Here is a 24,082-nt window from a genome sequence, read left to right as displayed (position 1 = left end):
ATATTGGCCTGTAGTTCTCTCTTTTTGTGGTGTCTTTATCTGGTTTTGGTATCAAGGTAATGCTGGCCTCACAGAGTGAATTTGGAAGCTTCCTTTCCTCTTCTATTTTTTGTAGAAGTTTAAGAACAGGTATTAACTCTTAAGTGTTTGATAGAATTCACCTGTGAAGCTGTCTGGTCCTGGGCTTTTGTTGGAAGTTTTTGGATTTCTGATTCAGTAACACTGCTGTTAATCAAACTTTTCGTTCAAACTTTCTATTTCTTCTTGTTTCAGTTTTGATAAGTTATATGTTTTTAGGAATTTATCCATTTGTCCTAGGTTGTCATATTGTTTGGCATATTATTTTTCATACTATTCTCTTACAATCCTTTGTATTTCTATAGTGTCAGTTATTATTTCTCTTCCCCCCCCCTTTTTTTTTTTGGTGGATAAAGTTGCCTAGAGGTTTAGCAATTTTGATGATCTTTTCAAAGAACTAGCTCCTGGTTTCATTGATGTGGTCTATTGTTTCTTTAGTTTCTCTTTTATTTCTGCTCTAATCTTTATTATGTCCCTCCTTCTGCTGGATTTGGGTTTTGTTCTTCTTTTTCTTTCTTCTTTAGGTATAGAAGTTAGGATGTTTGAGATTTTTCTTGCTTCTTAAAGTAAGCCTGTTTTGCTCAACTTCTCTTTTAGAATTGCTTTTGCTGCATACCATAGATTTTGGATTATTGTGTTTTCATTTTCATTGTCTCCATGTATTTTTTAATTTCTTCTTTTATTTCTTGGTTGACCCAATCATTGTTTAGTAGCATGTTATTTAGCCTCCATATATTTGTGTTCTTTCCAGATTTTCTTTCTTGTCGTAATTTCTAGTTTCATGGCATTAAAAAGATGTATGGTATGATTTCAAACTTTTTGAATTGAGACTTGTTTTGTGTCCTAATATGGTATCTATTCTGGAGAATGCTTGATATGCACTTGAAAAGAGTGTGTATTCAGCTATTTTAGGATATAATGATCTAAATATATCTGTTAAATTCATCTGGTCCAGTGTCATTCGAAGCCACTCTTTCCTTGTTGACTTCTTTTGGATCTATCCATTGATGTAAGTAGGGTGCTAAAGTCTCCTACTATTACTGTATTACTAACAATTACCTCTTTTATGTTTGTTATTAACTGCTCTATATACTTAGGTACTCTCATGTTGGGTACAGAAATATTTACAACTGTTGTATCTTCTTGTTGAATTGTTCCCTTTATTAATATTACTGTCCTTCTTTGCTTCTTTTTACTTTTTTTTTTTTAAAGATTTTATTTATTTGTTTGACAGACAGAGATCACAAGTAGGCAGAGAGGCAGGCAGGGAGAGGAAGGGAAGCAGGCTCCCTGCTGAGCAGAGAGCCCGATGCGGGGCTCGATCCCAGGACCCTGGGATCATGACCTGAGCTGAAGGCAGAGGCTTTAACCCACTGAGCCACTCAGGTGCCCCTTTTTACTGTTTTTTAATGTCTGTTTTGTCCAATATAAGTATTGGCTACCCTTGTTTTCTTTTCACTTCCATTTGCACAAGAAATGGTTTTCCAATCCTTCACTTTTTCTTTTAATTTAAATTCAATTAGCCAACATATAGTACATCATTAGTTTCAGGTGCAGTTTCAATAATTCATCAATTGCGTATAATACCCAGTTCTCATCACATCACCATTTCTTCTCAATCTGCATGTTTGAAATGAATCTGAAATGAGGTCTCTTTTAGGCAGCATATAGACAAGTCTTGCTTTTTTATCCATTCTGTCACCCTAGTCTTTTGATTGGAGTGTTTGTCCATTTACATTCAAAGTAATTATTGACAGGTAGGTACTTATTGCCATTTTGTTACTTGTTTATGGTGATTTTGTAGTTCTTCTCTGTTCCTTTCTTCCCTTGCTCTCTTCTCTCATGGTTTGCTGGCTTTCTTTAGTGATATATTTGGATTCCCCTCTATTTTTTGCATATCTCCTACTGGGTTTTGATTTGTTGTTACCATTAGGTTTTTATATAACATCTTACGCCTATAGCAGTCTATTTTAAGTTGATGATTGCCTTAAGTTTGAACCCATTCTTTACTCCTCTCCTTCCTCCCTAAGTATATGGTGTCATACTTTCCCTTCCTTTTCTTTTATAAATCCCATGACGATTTTTACAGATACATTTTTACAGATACATTTAATTTTACTGATTTTGTGCTTTTCTTACTCTAATTTATGATTTATTATCTTTTTAATTATGATCTTTTTGTTCGACTCAGAGTCCCTATAATGAGTCATGTAGGGCTGGGTTAGTGGTCATGAATCCCTTTAACTTTTGTCTGGAATCTCTCTCTCTCTATTCTGAGTGATAGCCTTGCGGTTAGAGTATTCTTGGCTGCAGGTTTTTTTCTTTCAGCACTCTGAATATATTATGCCATTCCCTGCTGGCCTGCAAAATGTCTGCTGAAAAATCAGCTGAAAAATCAGCCTTATGGGGTTTCCTCTTGTATGTAACTGTCATCTTTTCTCTTGCTGCTCTTAAAATTTTCTCTTTATCACTCCTTTTTGCCATTTTAATTATTCTGTGTATTAGTGTGAACTTCCTTGGGTTGGCTTGCTGGCGGCTTTCTGGATCTGGATCTGGATCTGGATCACCTTCTGGATCTGGATTTCTGTTTCCTTTCCCCAGATTTGGGAAGTTTGCAGCTATTATTTCTTCAAATAAATTTTATGCCTCTCTTGCTCTTCTCCTACTGGGTTCCTGTAATGCAAATGTTATAACTTTTTTTTTTTAAGATTTTATTTATTTATTTGACACAGAGAGATCACAAGTAGCCAGAAGGGCAGGCAGAGAGAGAGGGGGAAGCAGAGAGCCCGATGCGGGTCTCGACCCCAGGACCCTGAGATCATAACCTAAGCCAAAGGCAGAGGCTCAACCCACTGAGCCACCCAGGCACCCAAATGTTATTATTCTTGATGATGTCACTGAGTTCCCTAAGTCTGTTTTCATTTATTATTACTATTTTTTCTCTCTCCTGTTCAGCTTGTTTTCCATTATTATGTCCTCCAGGTCACAGATCCATACTTCTGCTTTCTCTAATGTACTATTTATTCCATCTAGCGTATTTTTAATTTCATTTATTGAGTTCTTCATCTCTGATTGGTTTTTTATGTTTTCTGTTTCTTTATTAAGGATCATATTGAGGTCATCTACTCTTTGTTCAAATTCATTGTGTATGTTTATGTTCTATCAGGCATGTTCATCATCTCCATTTTATTTGGTTCTCTCACTATGATTTTGTTCTCTTCTTTCAATTGGGACATTCTATGTGTTAGGAAGGTCAGCTATGTCTTCTGCTCTTGAAAATAGTGGCCTTATGAAAAAGAGGTCCTGTGGTGCCCTGTAGCACCACGTCCCCTGGTTACTGGAATGCAGCGCCTCAGAAGTGTCTCCTGTGTGTGTTGTATGTGCCCTAGTGTTGTTGCTGAGCAGCTTTTGCCTTTAGCTCTTTGGCTCTCTTTGCTGGTTGTGGGCAAGGCTTATCCCTGTGTTGTTAATGGGTGAGTCTCAGCCCACTGTGAGTTGGGTCAGACCAGGTTTTTGCCAGAGATGTAGTAGCACCAAACTGCAGGGCACTTTCTCTGTGTTGTCCCCTGAGAAGCTTTCATGGCTTGCAGTCAGATGAGATGTCTGCCCTGAGTCCACTGCTGGGGCTGCAGTTGGGCCTAGTGTTCAACTACAGTTATGTTCTTCTCTCCCCAGGGCAGGGATCACTTTGAAGCGATGCTGTTCCCTGTCAGGGCCACTTGTTACATTGTTTTGGATGGGCTCCGGCCAAGGGTATACCGGAGGGGGCATGTCCCCAAGAGCACGCAGTGGCGGGATGTGCAGTGTTAACAAGGTTTGTGCAGGTCTGCTGTGGGAGCCGACCTGAAACCCAGGTCTGGCTGGAGGGAATGTGTGTGTGGCATGTAGGGGCGGGGTGCACTGTTAAGCAAGTTAGATGGAGAGTGTTCTGCTTCACTGGTTCTCGTCCGTATCCCTGTGTCTAGGCTAGGGACAGGGGAGGGAAATGGCGCCTGCTGGCTCTTTTGTTCTTAGAGTTTCCCAACTCACATGCTCTGAGATTAGTAAACAAATCTCCTTTCCACATACCTCAGGTGGTTTCCCAACTGCTGCTTCCAGGGCCGATTGTTATACTGCATCTTTAAGGGCAGATATTCAGTTTCCTTTTCACCCTCCTGGTTCTTCCAGAACCAAACTGACTGATTTTTTAAGTTCTAGGTGTTAAGCCTAGAACTAACTGTAAGAACTTGTGGAATTTGACCCCTCTGGTTTTCAAAGCCAAATGTTTTATCTTTTCCCTTTGGGCTCCCCACTGTGACAATTTCTTTCCCCTCTCCATGCCCGCAGTGTCCCTCCTCCCTCCAGCAGACAGTCCACTGAATCCATTTAGCTCCCAACTGCATCTCTGTCCGTCCTACCCTCTTCATGTGGCCTCTTCTCTACATTTAGCTGTGGAGAATCTGTTCTGCCCATCTTCAGGTGATTTTCTGGGTTATTTACACTGATATGGGTATTAGTTTTATCTGAGACAAGGTGAGTCTAGCACCCTCCTACTGTACCATCTTCCCCAGAAGTAAAATGTTTAAATTTTATGGGAAAAATTAAGCTTAAACACAAAAACATTTTTCCTCAGAGTCAACCACATAATTAATTCATAAATGGTTTAAATTTAGTGTATGTATATACATAGAAACTATTTCTGTGTTATGGATATAAAAAACCCTAGAAATAAATTTGATGATTTTTTTAAAGATTTTATTTATTTATTTGAGAGAGAGAGAGAGAGAGAGAGCGAGCGCATGAGCACAGGCAGACAGAGTGGCAGAGGGAGAAGCAGGCTCCCTGCGGAGCAAGGAGCCCGATGTGGGACTCGATCCCAGGACACTGGGATCATGACCTGAGCCGAAGGCAGCCGCTTAACCAACTGAGCCACCCAGGCGTCCCTAAATTTGATGATTTTTTAAAAGAGTTTTGTTTAATTATGTTTGGAAAAACTTTTAACAATACTAGATTTATGTAAGAATATGTGAAACAAAAATCCTTAAAAATAGAGGATTTAATATATTTAGCATTTATCCAAATTATTAAACACTGCCATGTGCAATGCATTCTACTGAAAAAACAAAGACACTCATTAAATTCTGTATGTTATACAACTGTGATTATTTTTAAGAAAAGTGTTTTACTGAATGATGGGGAAAGGACATTAAAATCCTTATTAACATATCTAATCTCCAAATTCTCAGTTATTATTTAGACTAAGCTTATCTGACAAAAGCCAGAAAAAATGACAAAAAACCTTTTTTACATAATATTTAATTTACTTTACAAATTAAAGAATTTGTTAGTTACTGTACGTAATCACTTGAATTATACTGGAAATATTAAAAAAATCTAACCTCACAGCATTCTCCTTCAGATGTGAAACGAAGGAGTGGAAAGTAATTTTGAGAATGTTTCTCACAATGATTCTGAACTCATCTGTTGAATCACTCTTTCTCTAAAATAGCCAAACTAAATCAAATGGAACTTTTACCAAATAGGTTTTTTAAATTCTTACCTCTAATATCCCAGTCGACATGGGTTATGTAACTGGTAGCGCCTTTGCATATTCCTACTCGTTTACTACTCATTACATTGTATATATCTATAAAACTGTCATGGGATGCTACTGCAAGATATTTCCCAGAACCTGTAACAGAAACATATTGGCTTGAGATTTTCTATATTTAGAAATATTTTTTACATTGTACAACTAGAGTTAATTTTTTTTAAGATTTTTATTTATTTTTTTGACAGAGAGAGAGACACAGTGAGACAGGGAACAGAATCAGGGGGAGTGGGAGAATCAGGCTTCCCACTGAGCAGGAAGCCCGATGCGATGCGGGGCTCGATCCCAGGACCCTGGGATCATGACCTGAGCTGAAGGCAGACACTTAACGACTAAGCCACCCAGGTGCCCCTTCTTTTTTCTTTTCTTTTTTTTAAAGATTTTATTTATTTGACAGGGGGAGAGAGCAAGAGAGCAAGAGAGGGAACACAAGCAGGAGGAGTGGGAGAGGGAGAAGCAGGCTTCCTGCTGAGTAGGGAACCCGATGCAGAGCTCGATCCCAGAACCCTGGGATTATGACCCGAGCTGAAGACAGATGCTTAACAACTGAGCCCCCAGGCACCCCTAGAGTTAATTTTCTTAACATTTTTTTGGATGAACTCTTAGGTGTTTTGTGAATTATAACAAAACGTTTATCAAGTGATAATCTGTAACTATATTTTTTTCAAGTATATTATGATTAACAAAATGTTTTCTTTAGTGTAGTGAGACAGTTCAACAGAAAGCAAAGGCCAAAAATTATATACCATATAATTAAATACATTTGTGTTTAGCTAAAAACAAATTTTCAATAAGCCCTCTAAATTCAGAAAAAGTGGAAGTAAACTAACACAAGTAAATTTTGCCTTAACATTGGTACTTCCCACATTACAGTGGGTTTTGTCAGAGATAATGAATACACGGAAATTAATAAGCAAAATTAGTGCAACATTTCGAAAGTATTAAGAATATAATGAAGAGAGTCACCCAATCCTTCTATCTTAGAAATGAGGAAACCGGAACTCAGAACAGTTCCTTGGCTTAAGCCTATTTATTTAGTGACAGAACTGTTAAAGTTGGATATTTTGCCACTGATCTAATACAGGAATTTTACCTTTTACCGTACTCTTTTCTAGTCAAAAAATTGAAATTCTAAGATAAAATAATGGTTAATAAAAATTACGTATTGATATATTTGCTCATTGCCACCCCAAGTTGGTAATCGAATATGATTTCAATGATATCTTACCTGGTGAAAATCGAATATCTGAAATAATATCTTTTCTGTGGTGAAAAGACACAAGATCCTCTAGAGTATCTGCATTTGCCATTAAGAAACTTCCATCATTCAGACCTACAGCCAAAGCTTTACCATCAGGAGAAAAACAGCAACATCTTCCACCTAAAAAGAGATAGAAAGCATGTAACAGGTGTTTTTCTATTTAAAAAAATTATGTGCTTAAGGAATCTTTAATTTCAAAGAGAATTCCTGAATTCATTATGGTTTCAAATCAATATTCAAAAGCAGTCAAGGGATAAAGGCAACAAAGTTTTCTACTGAAATCAGTGGTATGAAATTCTAAGCAATAATAAATATAAACCATATCCCTCTTCTGAATGTAACAAAAGTACTAATGTTTATCTTAAAAAATTAAGTTAATAAAAAGGAATGAGAGATTTTAATAACATAAAAAGTAAAAGACATGTGGAAATGTTTAGTGGGAGGTTGCTACCTCTGTAGTTTCCATCCAACAAATCAGAAATGTAAGAAATATGTCTATCTTTATAAAAATGCTTTCAAATTTGAAAAAAAATAATATTTTTAAAATTTATTTTATTGGGAAATAAGAGTGGGTTTGTCCTGACAGCAAGGGATATGGCAGATATATTCAAAAGCTCTAAGACTTTTGGTGTCTTGCATAAAATTTGGAGAGGAAAGGATGGGGTATAGCTGTCACAGAATGAAAAGTTACAGAATGAATGGAGAACTAGTCATTTATTTATCTTTTAATTATCAAGAACATAATGATGAAATCTAGGATTACTTCTGATATTTAAGAGATGATGGCAACCTGGAGCAGGGTAGCTGGAATGGCGGTGATGAGAAAAGTTACGATTTGGATATTTTGAAGATAGAGTTGGCAGAACTCTGACTAACTGGGAAGAGCATAGGAGAAAAAGATAAAATCAAGGATTCTTTTTTCAAACAGCTATGTCATTTACTGAGATGGAAAAAACTAGAGGAGGAACAAGTGTTTGGTTTTGAACCCATAAAGTTAAGGATACCTATGAGAAATTCAAGTGAAGACATCAAGAAGGCAGTCTGGTATAATTACACTTCTCTGGAGCTCAAGGAAGAAGACCAGACTAGAGATATAAATATGGGAGACAGTAGCATACAGATAGTAGTCACAGTCATGAGCTGGAAAGGGCTTGTTATTAATTTATTGCCTCTCAGCTCCAAATTCACCCTTTTCTTTCCTGCTATGTGATACTAGAGGTAGGCCCTGTAGACATTTTTCCTTTTCCAGCTAACTTTATTTTGGCCAATAGAGGGTACTGGAAGGTCCTTGCAAGGCCTAAGAAGAACGAAGGGATTGTTCTTTCTTCTGGTGTGCTGGAACTAGATCAGATTAATGATGGGGCAAGGGTAGGTATGAGGGATGGGGCTGGGACTGGAAAATTTTTTCTGCCACCACAGCAAAAGATTTCCTAGACCAGGCCTCTGGCAAGTTTCTTTTCTACTGACACCCACATCCTCTCCAAAGAGATCTGAATCTCAGCCTGGGAAAAGAGAGGAAGGGTTCCTTCCTTAATCACCACCCACCAACAACCCTACAGGTGGCAGCTGCTTTCTGCAGTTGTTACTTCTATACTCCTTAGAATCAATGCTTCTTATCCCTTTTAGTAGTTAAGCACCTTTTATTAGTTCAAAACACTTAGTCAATATTAAACTTTCCCTATTCCACTTACTAAGGTGGTTTCTGTTTCTTGATTGGTATAGAATTGGTACTGAAGTAGTCACAGGAGACAGATCATTAAAGACAGGATTTTTAGAACTGGTTTAGTCATGCCTTTTGGTTAAAGCACAGTGCTGAGCCCTTGTCAATGGGAAATGGGGTGTTAGTAATCCAGGGTATGCATGGGCATAACAATCAAGTTATCTCCTGCAGTTAACTGTATAGTGTCTATTGAAGTAAAATGCCCTGGGAGTCCAAGTTCTGCTACCTTTGACCATTACAAAAATAGTGATAACTGCAAAGACAACACTGTGTGAAAGATTCCACTGAGTGCATAGGACATTTGACAGAAAGAAGTAACAAGCTTAGATCCTTAAATTCTCAGGAGGAGTCATGGTCAGACTAGAGACCATGGGCCGATGTTGCTATAAAATTAAACACAAAATTTAATTGTGTATGTTACAAACTTACAATGTCAGTTGAATTCCGTTTCACCAAGTTTCTTACATGATGGGGCACTGACTGGGAATGAAAGAACACTGAACTGTGGAATGGGAGTGTCTGGTTAGATTCTGACAAAACTGAAAGCCGTGAACTTCTGTGTTTATTCTGAGTCTCACAGCCAGTGCCAAGTTTGCTTTCCTGTGTCTGGGTAGACTAACCTTCTGAGGTAGATGCCTTACAGGGGATGTTTAACCTTCTGAAGAACTATCACAATCACTTCTCTGGGGTTACTAGACCCCTAACTTGGATCAAATCTCAGCATGCTCTAGGGCGGAGGTCGGCAACAAACCTTTTCTTAAAGGACCAGAGAGTAAATATTTTCAGCGTTGCAGACCATATGGTCTTTGTCACTACTACTCAACTCTGCTACTGTAGTACAAAAGCAAAATCTAGACAATACATAAATGAGTGGACATGGTTGTGTTCCAATAAAATATTATTTACATAATTAGAAAGTGGGCTGGATTTGCTGTCCTCTGCTATAGAGAAAGGAATCCAAAAGCTTAGGGAGTAAGAATGTTGAAGTAGATTTTTCATATGGAACCTGTATACTTGTCCATCAACTACATTGCCCCCAAAAGCTAAACAGTTCCTTTACAAAAGCATTAAGGAATTCATTAATTAAGGGCAACATCTACATCTTTGAAAAGTCTCTGTGATGTCCTCCTATGTAGATCAGGAAGGGAGATGTTTCCATTAATATGGGCTCCTGAATTCAAAAGTGATCATCTAGGAAAAGCAGAAGCCAAGCAGCAGTACTTAAAAGAGCAGATTCTTTTACCAAAAAGGGCAGCAGGAATGTCTTAATAGTCAAAATGCTTTAGCCTGTGGAGATTTCTGTTGGTGACTAATCAATCATGGTATCTGCAGGAATGAAATAGATGAGAGTAGGCTACTAGATTAGTGTCTGATCCATATAATGAAAAAACTCCTAACCTGGTGACTAAAAAACCTGACTTCTGTTACCATAATGGAAAGTCACAGATTCTCAGCCTGTTTTTAGAGCTAAGCCAATTCACATACTTAGAGCTCCTTGATTAAAGGGAAGGCTAAGTCCCATCGAGAAGGGCCCTGTAGTAATGCCACAATATATTAAGTAAATCTTTTTCCAACAATCAGTGGTCACAAATGACTCAACTGAAGAAAAGGAAATACTCAAATGTTCAGGAATTAGTAAACAGGGGCTCTGAACTGGCACTAATTCTGTGGATTCTATCCAATTCCTGAATTGTAGCAGATATACTAAGGTGGATTTTATTTTAATGTTTCTAAAGATTTGTTTATTTGAGAGACAGAGACCCCCACCACACTCTCACTTTCTCTCTCTCTTTCTCTGGGGCAGAAGGCGAGGAAGAGAAGCAGCCATCCTGCTGAGTGTGGAGCTCCATCTGGGGTTCGATTCCACAACCCTGGAGATCATGACCCGAGCTGAAATCAAGAGCTGAATGTTTAGCCAACTGAACTATCCAGGCACCCCTAAGATGATACTAACTGTGGATAATAAATTTAATCAGGTAGCAATGCTGACAAGGGTACTCTTCCAGATCTTTACCAGCACAAACACACACAGCCCCTAATATTTTGCATGCAGTTATTTCCCTGGTTAATGCTTTTTTTTCTCCACCCCCAGTTTGTAAGGACCATCAGAGCAGTCTGCTTTTACCTGGCTTGTATCTGTGCACACCTTCAAAGCCTTGCCTCAGGGCTATTCAACTCTCCTGTTCTTTTTTGTTTGTTTGTTTGCCACAATATAGTCCACAGAGATCCTGATCATCGTGACATTCCACAAAACATCTCAATGGTCCACTACATTGATGACATTATGCAGAATGGATCTGGGGAGCAGGAAGCAACAAGCACTTTAGGTGTCTTAGATGTAAGTGAATCAAGAGAGTGGAAGATAATTACCACAAAAATTAAGGGCCTGCCACCTCAGTGAAGCTTCTGAGGATCCAATGATATGGAATATGTCAAGATACTCCCTTTAAGATGAAAGGCTGCTACACCTTCCAAAACCTACCACAAACAAAAGGAGTAAAATGCCTGTTATGCCTTTTAGAAGCCTATATATTTGAGTGTCATGCTTCTACTCATTTATCAAGTCACTTAAAAGGCTTCCAGGGACCAGAACAAGAGGGGCAAGCTGATCTTTCACTTGGGCCTTATAATGTAGCAAATTCGATGATATTCAAAGTGTCTGTGGTAAACAGGGATGTTATATGAAGCCTCTGGAAAGCTACTAAAGGAGACCTATATTGCAGACCTCTTAGATTTGGGAGAAAAATCCTTACCCTCCTTTACAGATAACTATTTTCCCTTTGAGAAGGTGTTTTGGCCTTGCTACTAGGCCTTGGTAGAGAGTAAATGCCTAGCTATCCTAGCTATGGGGTATCAGATGACTTTGTGTCATAAGCCTCCTATCATGAATTGCAAGTTACATGACCAACCTAGCCACAGACTGGGTGTGCAGAGCAGCAATCTATGATCAAATGGAAATGGTATATAAAAGATCAGTCTTTCACAGATCCGGAAGCCAAGAGTAATCTGCATGAACAAGTAGCTCAGAATCCAACAATAATCCCTGCTACAATCTCTCTTCTCTCTTTCAATCTATACCTATGGCCTTATGGGTATTCATTAATGATCAGTTGGCTGAGGAAGACAAAACTTGAGCCAGATTTACAGATGTCCCTCTACAGTATATATTGGTAGCCCCACTCAGGGGTGACCCTGAAGGATAGCAGTAAAAGTAAAATTTCACAAGGGGCAGCACTTTGAGCAGTACATTTGGTTTTCCACTTTTGTGGTGAGAGATGACCAGATGGACAAATTTACACAGACTCACTACCATCTGTTAACTATTTACTCACTACCATCTGTTAACTATTTGGATGATCAGTTGAGGACTGGATTCTTTCAGGATTAGAAGATTAGAGACAAGGAAATCTGGAAAATGAAACTTTCAGAAAGGGTAAAAGATGTGAAGATTTTTGTGTCCTATGGAATGCCCAACAAAAAGTGTCCGCTAAGGACAAAAAAATATGAAATGGGTAGCAGAAGAAGGAAGTCAGAGATATCAACCACAGCCCATAACCAGTTACGGAAATAAGGACTATACAGAAATGCTTATTATGTGTATACATAAACTATTTACTTTTTAAAAAATATTTTATACAAATCTGTCAGTGGTTAAACTTTACCATTTAGTCTTAAGGTAACAGAATATTCAGTAAGACTATGACTAAATTTGATAGTAATGAACATAGTCAGCAATGGATACAGTGACTGTTGGAACTGTGTGTCTTCTAATTTGGGGGAGAGGGTGAGAATTTCTTCACTTGTACCAGCCGTATCTGCATCTATTTGGTTAGAAACTTTTTGGGTAGGGATGCCTGGGTGGCTCGGTTGGTTAAGCCTCTGCCTTTGGCTCAGGTCATGATCCTAGGGACCTAGGAACAAGTCCTGCATCGGGCTCCTTGGTCAGCGGGGAGCCTACTTCTCCCTCTGTTTGCCACTCACCCTACTTGTGTGCTCTGGCTTTCTTTCTGACAAATAAATAAAATCTTAAAAAAAAAAAAAGAAAAGAAAGAAACTTTTGGGGTAGAACATAAATAAATAAAGTTTCTGGTCCTTAGCCAGAATATCAAGTGGTTGGGAGTTATTTGGGTTATGGGGTAACCAAAACAAAAAATAAAGGTTCTGGTCCTTAGCCAGAACCTCAAGTGGTTGGAGTTATTTGGGTTATGGGGTAACCCAAACCTTCATTACCAAATGATGTGAAATCTCAGTATCTCTACCTGGTTTTTTTTTTTTCCTGGTTGCTGTTCCATTAAGTTTTACCATTGGTCATGATAGACCATGAAACATTCCAGTGAATCCCTCTGGGTTCCAGAAACAGTCCCCTTTGCCCTTAGTGTGTAGGAATAACTCATTTTCCTCTCTGCAATTGGGATCGATCACTCTAGCCAGAGAGTAAGAGCCCCTTACTCTGCTTGTTGTTCCACTGGCATAAGGAGCCCAACATGACCAGGTGGCGGTCTCACCTTCCATTTCAGAGAAAGCATTATGTCCTCTGATAAAGGAATTCTCCCTGCTCTTGGGAAATAAGACTAAATCAGCAGAGCTCAGTACGTTAATTCTGTGGTTATAACAAAGTTCAAGTATTTGTAAAAAGATACATATGCATGCTAATTACACAAAGCGGTAGTCTGTGCCAGTTATTACTTTATTGCCTTTTAGTTCTAAATTTACTATTCTTATGGCCCTGTAGAAGGCTTTTTGCCTTTTGCCAGTTAACTGATACAAGCCTTTGCCAATAGAGTGTGCTAGATAGACACTACAAGTTCAAAGCAGGAGAAAGGGACTCTTCTTACAGAGTTAGATTTTACCTACTGAGCCAGAGCACTGATACGTGGGGAGCCTGGAGCATTCCCCAGTGGGAGCCGTACTCAGAGTCCCCTAGCAAGATCCCCCACCATCACAGGAAGGGCCCTAATGATTCAGCTCTGATTTTCAGCCTCTAGTGAGATGCGCTGCTAAGACAGCAGCAGCCCTCACTGTAAAACAGCATTTTCCTTGGGTTAAGCTCTTCTCCAAGCAGTGGTCTCACCACCAGCTCTGGCCTGCACCTTCTGGCAAGCTTTTCCTTCACCAGTGACCACTCCTTCTCTGTTCCACTGAGACCTACACTCTTCGGCAAGCTTCTTCACCACTGACAGACGGAGTGTTAGGATAGGACTCAAGTCTTTCCAAACATGTCTGCATCTCCTTTAAATTCTTTCTTTGTTCATTCTCCCTCAGCTAACTAGGGCTAGTAGCTGTATAGCCTGTCTTCTAACTGTACAAAAACCGATACAATCACACAAAGTGTAAGTGAACAAATGAAACAGGAAAGGCCAGGGAAAACCTAGTAGCATTTCTATATGTAGAAAGCAGGAAGAAGAGGGAGAGTCAGTTAAGGGAAGGAAAAAAAAAGAAGTTAATAAAGTAGAGGGGGAAAAAGACATGCATGGGTTTCAGAGCCAAGCGAAAAATGCATTTCAGAAAAGAATGCATTACATTAAAAACTACTGTGAGGTACGTAAGGGGAGGACCCAGAGCTGACCAAGAGATTGGTGGCAGTTTCAATGGACCAAAAGCCTAACTGGAGTGGTTTGTGAAGCAAATGTCATGTGAAAACAGAGAAGTGAGCATCACCTGTGTGGAGGAGTTCTGCCACAAAGGACAGTAGAGAAACAAAAGGGTAGTAAGACTAGTTATCACAACAACTGCACATTTTATTCAACCCTATTCAGCTGGTTGGGGGCAGGCATAGAGCAGGGGGAAAGTTGAGTTTGAGTAAACATTAACATAATAAGCATCCTTTTAAATGCATAGCTGAGCTTATTAAAAACTAAGAAAAACTCCCCAGGCATGAAAAATAAATAGAGGGCAGAAAACTATAGTAAAATAAAGCCAAAGCTGCCCGGTAGGCATAGGAGACTAGTCTTGCTCCTGGGCCTGCTGGATAAAAATAGAATCTTTGAAGGATTATACAGTCATTGTATTCATACAGTACTGGTTTTCAAGTTCTAGGTTACTTTTAAGTTCCAAAATACCAGTACTGAAGATGTAAGATATTATTTCCAAATTTTAAAATAATCTGATAACTAACTACATTGTTAGCATCTTAAGTTATCTAGAGTTATATTATTTTCCTACCTCTCTCAAGCTTTATGGAGATGACAGTCAACTAAGCAAAGTTTCAACTGTATGAATAATTCTTACTCTAGTTCAAAGACTTTTTCTACAAGTGAATGTGAACACTGGATCGGCTTCCTAGAGTTATGCCATTACAAATTACCACAAACTGGGTGGCTTAAAACAAAACAAAAGAAATCTCTTCTCTCACAGTTTTGGAAGCTAAAGTCTGAAATCAAAGTGTTGGCAGGAGTATGCTCCTTCTGAAAGTTCTAGGAAGGAATCCTTCCTTGCCTCTCCCTGGCTTCTGGAGTTTGCCATCAATTCTCTATGCTCATTGGTTTGTAGATGCATCAGCTCAATTTCTGCCTGTTATTACATCACATTCTCCCTTGTATCTGTGTTTCTGTGTCTTCACGTAGCCTTCTTGTAAGAACACATACCAGTCATTTAATATAGAGCCCATTCTAATCCAGTAAGACCTCAGAGAATCCCTACAGGTAAAAAAAGTCCAATTAAACATAAACTTACAATCCAAATTTTCAAGTACAAAAGAAAATGGTACACCAGGAGAGAGTCAGCAGGAAAACAACCCCTAAACACCAGAAAGAAAAACACGGCATAATCAGATCCTAAAGGATGTCAGATAACTAGATTTTATATTCTTTATCTGATAGGTAAAGATTAAAGACATAAGAGAGAAAAGCTAAAACATTAACAAGGAATGATATGTTATAAAAAAATCTAAGGTAATTTGAAAACAAAATTTCTAAAAATGAGAATTCTCAAAATCAAATACCTAAAAAGTTACACAGCAGATGTGAAAGAGAAAGCTGTTAATTACTCAGCCATCAAAAAGAATGAAATCTTGCCATTTGCAATGACATGGATGGAGCTAGAGAGTATTATACTAAGTAAAATAAGTCAAAGAAAGAAAAACACCATATGATTTCATTCACATGTGGAATTTAACAAAAACAAATAAGCAGAGAGAAATAAAGAGAGGCAAACCAAAAAACACACTATAGAAAAAAGATCACACAAGACAAAAGTGCATATATGAAAAAAGACATTGTAGGCAAATGGAAACCAAAAGAAATCTGGGCAACCATACTTTTATCAGACAAAAGAGACTTTAAAATAAAGACTGTAATAAGAGACAAAGAAGGTCAACACATAATGATAAAGGGGTGAATGCAACAAAGAATGTAACACTTGTTAATATTTATGTACCCAACAGAAGAACACCTAAATATACAAAGCAAATATTAACAGATCTAAAGGGAGAAGTAGACAGCAATATAATAATAGTAGGAGTCCTTTAATACCACATTCACATCAATGGATAGATCATCTAGACAGAAAATTAGTAAGGAAACACTGGCCTTTAATGTCATGTTACATGAGATGGGCTTAATAGATGGTTACAGAAGATCCATCCAAAAACAAGAGAATACACATGCTTCTCAAGTGCACATGGAACATTTTCCAAGACAAATCAATGTTAGGCCACAGAACAAGTATTAATAAGTCTAGGAGGACTAAAATCTTATCAAGCATCTATTCAAACCACAACAGTATGAAACTAGAAATTAATTACATAAAGAAAACTGGAAAATTCGCAAAAACACAGAGATTAAACGACATGCTACTAAACCACCAATGGGTTAAAGAAAAACTTAAAAGAGAAATTAAAAAAATACTGAGATAAACAAAAATGGAAATGTAACTTACCAAAATTGATGAGATAGAGTAAAACAGTTCTAAGAGGTAAGTTCATAGTGATAAATGCCTAAATGCCTACCTCAAGAAACAAACAAACAAAAAAATCTGAACAACCTAACTTTACACCTGAAGGAACTAGGAAAAAAAAAAGAACTGAAGGCCAAAGTTAATAGAAGAAAGGAAATAAAGGGGGCACCTGGGTGACTCAGTGGGTTAAGCCACTGCCTTCAGCTTGGGCCCTGATCTCAGGGTCCTGGGATCGAGACCCACCTGGGCTCTCTGCTCAGCAGGGAGCCTGCGTTTCTCTCTCTCTGCCTGCCTCTCTGCTTTCTTATGATCCTTCTCTCTGTCAAATAAATAAATAAAATCTTTTTTTTTAAAACAAAAGGAAATAAAGATTCGAACAGAAATAAATAGAGATTAAAAAAATGGAAAAATCAATGAAACTAAGAGCTGGTTCTTTGAGAAGACAAATAAAATTGACAAACCTTTAGCTAGACTCACCAAGAAAAAAAGAGATGACTCAAAATCAGAAGTGAAAGAGATGTTACAACCGATACCACAGAATAGAAAGGATCCACTCTGATATGAGGAAGTTGAGAGACAGAGTCGGGGATTTGGGGGTAGGGAAGGAATAAATGAAACAAGATGGGATCAGGAGGGAGACAAACCATGAGTGACTCTTAATCTCACAAAACAAACTGAGGGTTGCTGAGGGGTGGAGGGTATCATAGGGTGGTTGGGCTATGGACATTGGGGAGGTTATGTGCTATGGTGAGTGCTATGAAATGTGTAAGCCTGATGATTCACAGACCTGTACCCCAGGGCAAATAATACATTATATGTTAATAAAAATAATTAATGAAAGTATATACATATATTTAAAAGAAACAAGGAAAGGATCCTAAGAGACTACTATGAACAAGTATTTGCCAACAACTGACAACCCAGAAGAAGTGGATAAATTCCTAAAAACATACAACCTGCCAAGACTACATCATGATGAAACAGAAAATCTGAACAGACTAGTTACTAGCAAGATTAAGTCAGTCATCAAAAATCTTCCAATGAATAAAAGTTCAAGAGCAAATGGATTCACTGGTGAATTCTACCAAATACCTAAAGAAGAATACCAATCCTTCTCAAACTCTTCTGAAAAATAGAAGAGGGAAGAAATCTTCCAAACATATTTCACAAGGCCAACATTACCTTAATACCAAAATCAGACAAGATGCCACAAAAAAAGAAAATTACAGGTTAATATCTTTGATGACCACAGATGCAAAAATCCTCCACAAAGTGTTAGCAAACTGAATTCAGTAATACGTTAAAAGGAACATACAGCATGATCAAGTGGGATTTATTCCAGGGATGCAAGGATGGTTCAACATATGCACATCAATCAAAGTGATACACTACCATTAGCAAAATGAAGGACAGCAGTGCCTGGGTGGCTCAGTTAACCAACCAATTCTTGATTTCAGCTCAGGTCATGATCTCAGGGTTGTGAAATTGAGCCCCATGCCAGACTCCATAAGATTCTCTCCCTTCTTCTTCTGCCCTCCCCACAACCTCTTTCTCTCAAAAAAAAAAAAAAAAAAAAAAAAAAAAAAAGGATAAAAGTCATGATCATCTCATCAGATGCAGAAAAAGCATTTGACAAAATTAAACAGAAAAAGCATTTGACAAAATTAAACATCTGTTCTTAATAAAAACTCTCAACAAAGTACGTATAGAAGGAGGCTACCTCAACATAATAAAAGCCACCTATAACAAGCACACAGCTAACATCATACTCAATGCTGAAAGGCTGACATGTTTTCCTCTAAGATCAGGAACAAGGGGTGCCTGGGTGGCTCAGTGGGTTAAGCCTCTGCCTTCGGCTCAGGTCATGATCTCAGGGTCCTGGAATCGAGCCCCACATCAAGCTGTCTGCTCAGCAGGGAGCCTGCTCCCCCACTCCGCCCCCCGCCTACTTGTGATCTCTGTCAAATAAATAAGTAAAATCTTTAAAAAAATAAAATAAAATTAAGAGCAGGAACAAGACCAGGATGTCTACTCTTGCCACTTTTATTCCCAGCAAGAGAAGGGCAGCAGGGTGTGTGTGTGTGTGTGTGTGTGTGTGTGTGTGCGTGCGTGTGTGTAGAAAAGGCATCCAAATTAGAAAGTAAAATGTCAGTATTTACAGGTGACACATCACATACAGAAAATTCTATGACGCCCTCAATAACTGTCAGAATAAAATTCAGTAAAATTGCAGACTACAAAATCAATACACAATAATCTGTTGCATTTCTTTATAATAATAACAAACCACAAGAAAGAAATTAAGAAAACAATCCCATTTATAACTGTATTACAAAAAACAACAACCTAGGAATAAATTTAACCAGGGAGGTGAAAGACCTATATATTGAAACCTATTAAGACATTAATGAAAGAAATTAAAGACAACAAAATAAATGAAGAGATATTCTGTGCTCACAGATTGGAAGAATTAACGTTGTTAAAATGTCCCTATCACCCACAGCAAAATACAGATTCAATGCAATCCCTATCAAAATTCCAATGATATTGAGATGCCTGGCTGGTTCAGTTACTAGAGCATGGAACTCTCAACCTCAGGGTAGCGAGTTCAAGCACCATACTAGGCATGGAGTCTACTTAAAAAATTCCAATGGTATTTTTCACAGAAATAGAACACTCCTAAAGTGTGTATGGAACCACAAAAGACCCTGAGTAGCCAAAGCAATGTTTGAGAATGGACAATGCTGGAGGCATCACAATCCCTGATTTCAAACTGTATTATAAAGCTACAGTAATTAAAACAGTATGATACTGGCATAGAAACAACACACAGATCAAAGGAAATGAATAAAAGCCCAGAAATAAATCCAGAAATATAAGGTCAAATAATTTAAGACAAAGAAGCCAAGAATATACAATGGAGAAAGGATGGTCTCTTCAATAAATGGTGTTAGGAAAACTGGACAGGCACATGCACTAAGAATGAAACTGGACCACTATCTTACATTCACAAAAGTTAACCTAAAAGAAAAGTAAGACCTGAAACCATAAGACTCCTAGAAGAAAACACGGGCAGTAATATGCTTCTTGACATAGGTCTTGCTGATTTTTTTAAAACCTAACACCAAAATCAAACACAACAAAAGCAAAAATCAACAAGTGGGACTACATCAAGCTAAAAAGTTTCTGGACAGCAAAGGAAATCAATGAAAAGGCAACCTATCAAGTGGGAGAAAACCGATGCAGATCATCTATCTGATTAGGGGCTATTATTCAAAAAATATAAGGAACTCCTACAACTCAATAGTAAAAAAAAATCCAATTTAAAAATGGGCAGAAGATCTGAATAGGTATTTGTCCAAAGAAGACCTACAGATGGACAAAAGGTACATGAAATGATGCCTGATATCTTTAATCATCTGGGAAATGCAAATCAAAACCACAATAAGATATACCTCATAGCTATTAGAATGGCTATTATCAAAGACAAAAAATAACAAGTGTTGGCAAGAATGTAGGGAAAACAAACCTCATGCACTGCTGTGGGAATGTAAACTGGTGCAGCCAGTACAAAAAACAGTGTGGATGTTCCCACAAAAATTAAAAATAGAACTACCATATAATGCAGCAATTCCACTCCTGGGTATTTATCTGAAAAAAATAAAACCAATAATTTGAAAGGATATATGCATTTCCATGTTCATTGCTGCATTATATTCAATAGTAAGGATAAGTAATAATCTAAATGTCCACTGATGGATGAATGGACAAGAAATTATGGTATACAATGGAATTTAATTCAGCCACGAAAACGAATGAAATCTTGCCATTTCTGACAACATGGATGGACCTCAGGGTATCCCCTAAGTGAAATAAGTCAGACAGAGACAGACAAATACTCTATGATCTCTTTTATATGCAGAATCTCAAACAAAAGAAAAACCCAAGCTCACAGATACCAAGAATAGATTGGTGGTTTCTAGAGTTGTGGAAGGGGTGGGGAAAAAATTGGGGTTTGATTATAATTATTAAAAGCTAAAGTCAAGGAGTACAGGTTTCTAACAGAAACTTCTAATACATCGTTACACAGAAAAGTGTGAAAGGTTAGCAATATTTAGAAAATACTTGCTTTATAGACATTAACATTACAGACATTATTAGTTCATGTTACATTTTTATACTTCTCGTTATTCTATAACTTGTTACCATAAAATGAAATCATTTGTTTGGCAAAATTCTCACAGGACAATCTACATTAACTATAATGACTTTTTTTTTTTCAGATGTATTTATTTTAGAGAGAGAGTGAGTGCAAGCAAGCAGGGGGAGGGGTCAGGAGAGAGGGAGACAGCATCCTCAAGCAGGCTTCATGTTCAGCAGGAAGCCTGACATGGGGCTCAATCCCAGGACCCTGAGCTGAAATCAAGACTTAACTGAGCCATCCAGGTGCCCCATAATGACTTAATTTTATAAAATGTTAAGCCTCAGCATTGTAATAGTTGTGTATTCATCTGCTGAAGAAAACAGTATTTGGTTACTAAATGTTTGAAGGAGATAACTGTTTCATAATATTTAAACCATTAGGACTTCAGTAATTTTGTAGTTAACTCAACTAGTATAAAACCACACCTAACTCTTTGAAGTTAAGAAAAATCCATCTACTCTTTTTTTTAAGGTTTTTATTTAAATTTCAATTAACAGGCTAATACTAGTTTCAGGTGTACAATATGGTGATTCAACACTTACATTTAATTCCTGTGCTCATCACAAGTGCACTCCTTAATCCCCATCACCTATTTAACCCATTCTCCCACCCACCTCTGTTCTGGATCCTCCATTCTCCATCAGTTTGTTCTCTATAGTAAAGAGCCTGTTTCTGGGTTTGCCTCTCTCTTTTTATTTCCCTTTGCTCATTTGTTTCTTAAATTCCACATGTAAATGGAATTATATGGTATTTATCTTTCTGACTGCCTTATTTTGCTTAGTGTAATACACCTAGCTCCATCCATGTTCTTGCAAATGGCAAGATTTCTTTCTTTTTTCCCTATGACTGAGTAATATTCCATTGTGTATATATATATACATCTTCTTTATTTATTCATTAGTTGATAGACACTTCAACTATAATTTGGCTATCATTTATAATGCTGCTATAAACTTTGTATGTATTGAATAAGGGTTTTTGTATTCTTTGGGTAAATACCTACTAGTGCAATTGCTGGATCACAGAGTAGTTCTAACTACTGAGGAACCTCCATACTGCTTTTCACAGTGGCTCTACCAGTTTGCAGTCCCACCACAGTGCAAGAGGGTTCCCCTCACCTATTTTCCTTTTGAATCAATGGTGACAAAAATAAAAGAGGAGAATATTTAACAACAAACACACAGAATTATGTCTTTTCTCCACAACCTAATATGAAGATCTATTCCTAGAAGCAGCCAATAATACTGGAAGATAATTTTTTCCAGGTCTGATACAAGACATAAATCTACAAATTCAGGATGCACAACAAATCCTAAATAGAATAAGTTAAAAATGAAGCACCAAACATGATAATGTTATTAAACTACAGAACTATAGAATAAAATAAGAGAACAAAGGAAATGAGGGGAATAACTCTCAAGCAGAACTCCAGAAGCAGTTAAATTAGCATTAAAGAATAAGAGTAAAAAAAAAAACAACAAAAACATAATCAGTAATAGTATACCAAAGGCAGAGAGGGAGGTGGTAATAATTCATCCAGAGTGGCAAAACACCATCTATCAAAAATTTTAAAACAGTAATAATAAAGCCAAATAAAAATCAGTTTGCTTTTTAGGGAGAGTGGGAAGTACAAGCTTCTAGTTATAGAATGAGTAAGTCACAGGGATGAAAGCATATGGAATATAGTCAATACTACTGTATAGTCTTGTATAGTGATAGATGGTAGTACACTGCAGTGAGCACAGCATAATGTATAGAGAAGCTGAATTGCTATGTTGTATACCTGTAACTAATGTAACATTGTGTGTGAACTATACATTAACAACAAAAAAATAAGCTTGCTTTTTAAGAATTGCAATGTCAGGGGTGCCTGGGTAGCTCAGTCAAAAGTGGCCAACTCCTGGTTTTTGCTCAGGTCATGATTTCAGGTCCTGGGATGGAAACCCATATCGGGCTATGTGCTCAGCAGGGAGTCTGCTCGAGGATTCTCTGTCTCCCTCTGCCCCTCTCCCTGCGTGTACATGAGCACACACACTCTCTCTCAAAATAAAACAATCTTTAAAAAAAAGATGAATTACAATATCAGTGATACTTTTGCTGGTGCAACAGAACACCTGGAATGCCACTGGTTCAGACAAAGAAGTCTTTATTAAAGAAACTCTAAGACTGTATTTATTTTTTCCTTAAGATTTTATTTATTTATTTATTTATTTGATAGAGATCACAAGTAGGCAGAGAGGCAGGCAGAAGGTGGGGGGGAAGCAGGCCCCCACTGAGCAGGGAGCCTGATGTGGGGCTCAATTCCAAGACCCTGGGATCATGACCTGAGCTGAAGGCAGAGGCTTTAACCCACTGAGCTACCCAGGTGCCCCTAAGACTGTATTTTAGAAAAAAAATAAAAGAACAAATATCTGAGATACAGGAAGAAAATATGAACAAAGAAATGTATAAGCATAGATAAACCTAAGTAAACACTGACTGTGTTAAATAATAATACCCAATTGAAGAGGAGTTAAAAAAATTTTTCAAAAATTAAAGAGAACTACCACATAATGCAGCAATTCCACTCCTGGGTACTTATCTGAAGAAAATGAAAACACTTATTCGAAAAAAGGTATATGTACCCCCATGTTTATCGCATCATTATTTACAATAACCAAGATACAGAAACAATCTAAGTGCCCAATGATGGAAAAATGGATAAAGAAAATGGTGTGTAAACACACACACAACAGAATATTATTCAGCCATAAAAATGAAGGACAATTTGCCAAGTACCATACCATCTGATATGTGGGATCTAAAAACAAAAACAAACACACACACACACACACACCCCCAAGCTTATAGATAAAAAGAACAAGACTGGTGGTTGCTACTGGCAGGTGGGCCAAGTGGGTGAGGGGGTCAAAAGGTACAAACATCCAGTTATAAAATCAGTAAGTCATGGGGATATAATGTACATCATGATGACTATAGTTAATAAACTGTATTGCATTTTTGAAAGTTGTTAAAAAAGGAGATCTTAAAAGTTCTCATCATTGGGGCGCTGGGTGGCTGAGTGGGTTAAGCCTCTGCCTTCGACTCAGGTCATGATCTTGGGGTCCTGGGATCAAGCCCCGCATCTGGCTCTGCTTAGCGGGGAGCCTGCTTCCTCCCTCTCTCTCTGCCTGTCTCTCGGCCTACTTGTGATCTCTCTGTCAAAGAAATAAAATCTTTAAAAAAATAAAAATAAAAAAATAAAGTAGATAAAAAAGTTCTCATCATAAAAAAACATTTTGTAACTATGTATGGCAATGGATGTTAATTAGATTTACTGTAATGATCACAATATAT

General features: G+C 37.7%; 1 protein-coding gene across 1 annotated transcript in view; it reads right to left on the bottom strand.

The window, feature by feature from the left end:
- EML5 (EMAP like 5) overlaps positions 1-24,082 on the bottom strand; it is a 170,979-nt gene that overhangs the window by 42,094 nt on the left and 104,803 nt on the right. The window contains exons 22-23 of the mRNA XM_080807497.1: positions 6,897-7,049; positions 5,618-5,749 (exon numbers count right to left, since the gene is read on the bottom strand). Coding sequence (XP_080663623.1) covers positions 5,618-5,749; positions 6,897-7,049 — 285 coding nt within the window. The remainder of the gene's footprint in view (positions 1-5,617; positions 5,750-6,896; positions 7,050-24,082) is intronic.

Source organism: Martes martes (genome assembly GCF_963455335.1).
Source record: "Martes martes genome assembly, chromosome: 7".
Taxonomy (NCBI): Eukaryota; Metazoa; Chordata; class Mammalia; order Carnivora; family Mustelidae; genus Martes; species Martes martes.
The sequence above is the reverse complement of the archived record's forward strand: the minus strand, read 5'-3'. Positions and strand labels throughout refer to the sequence as shown.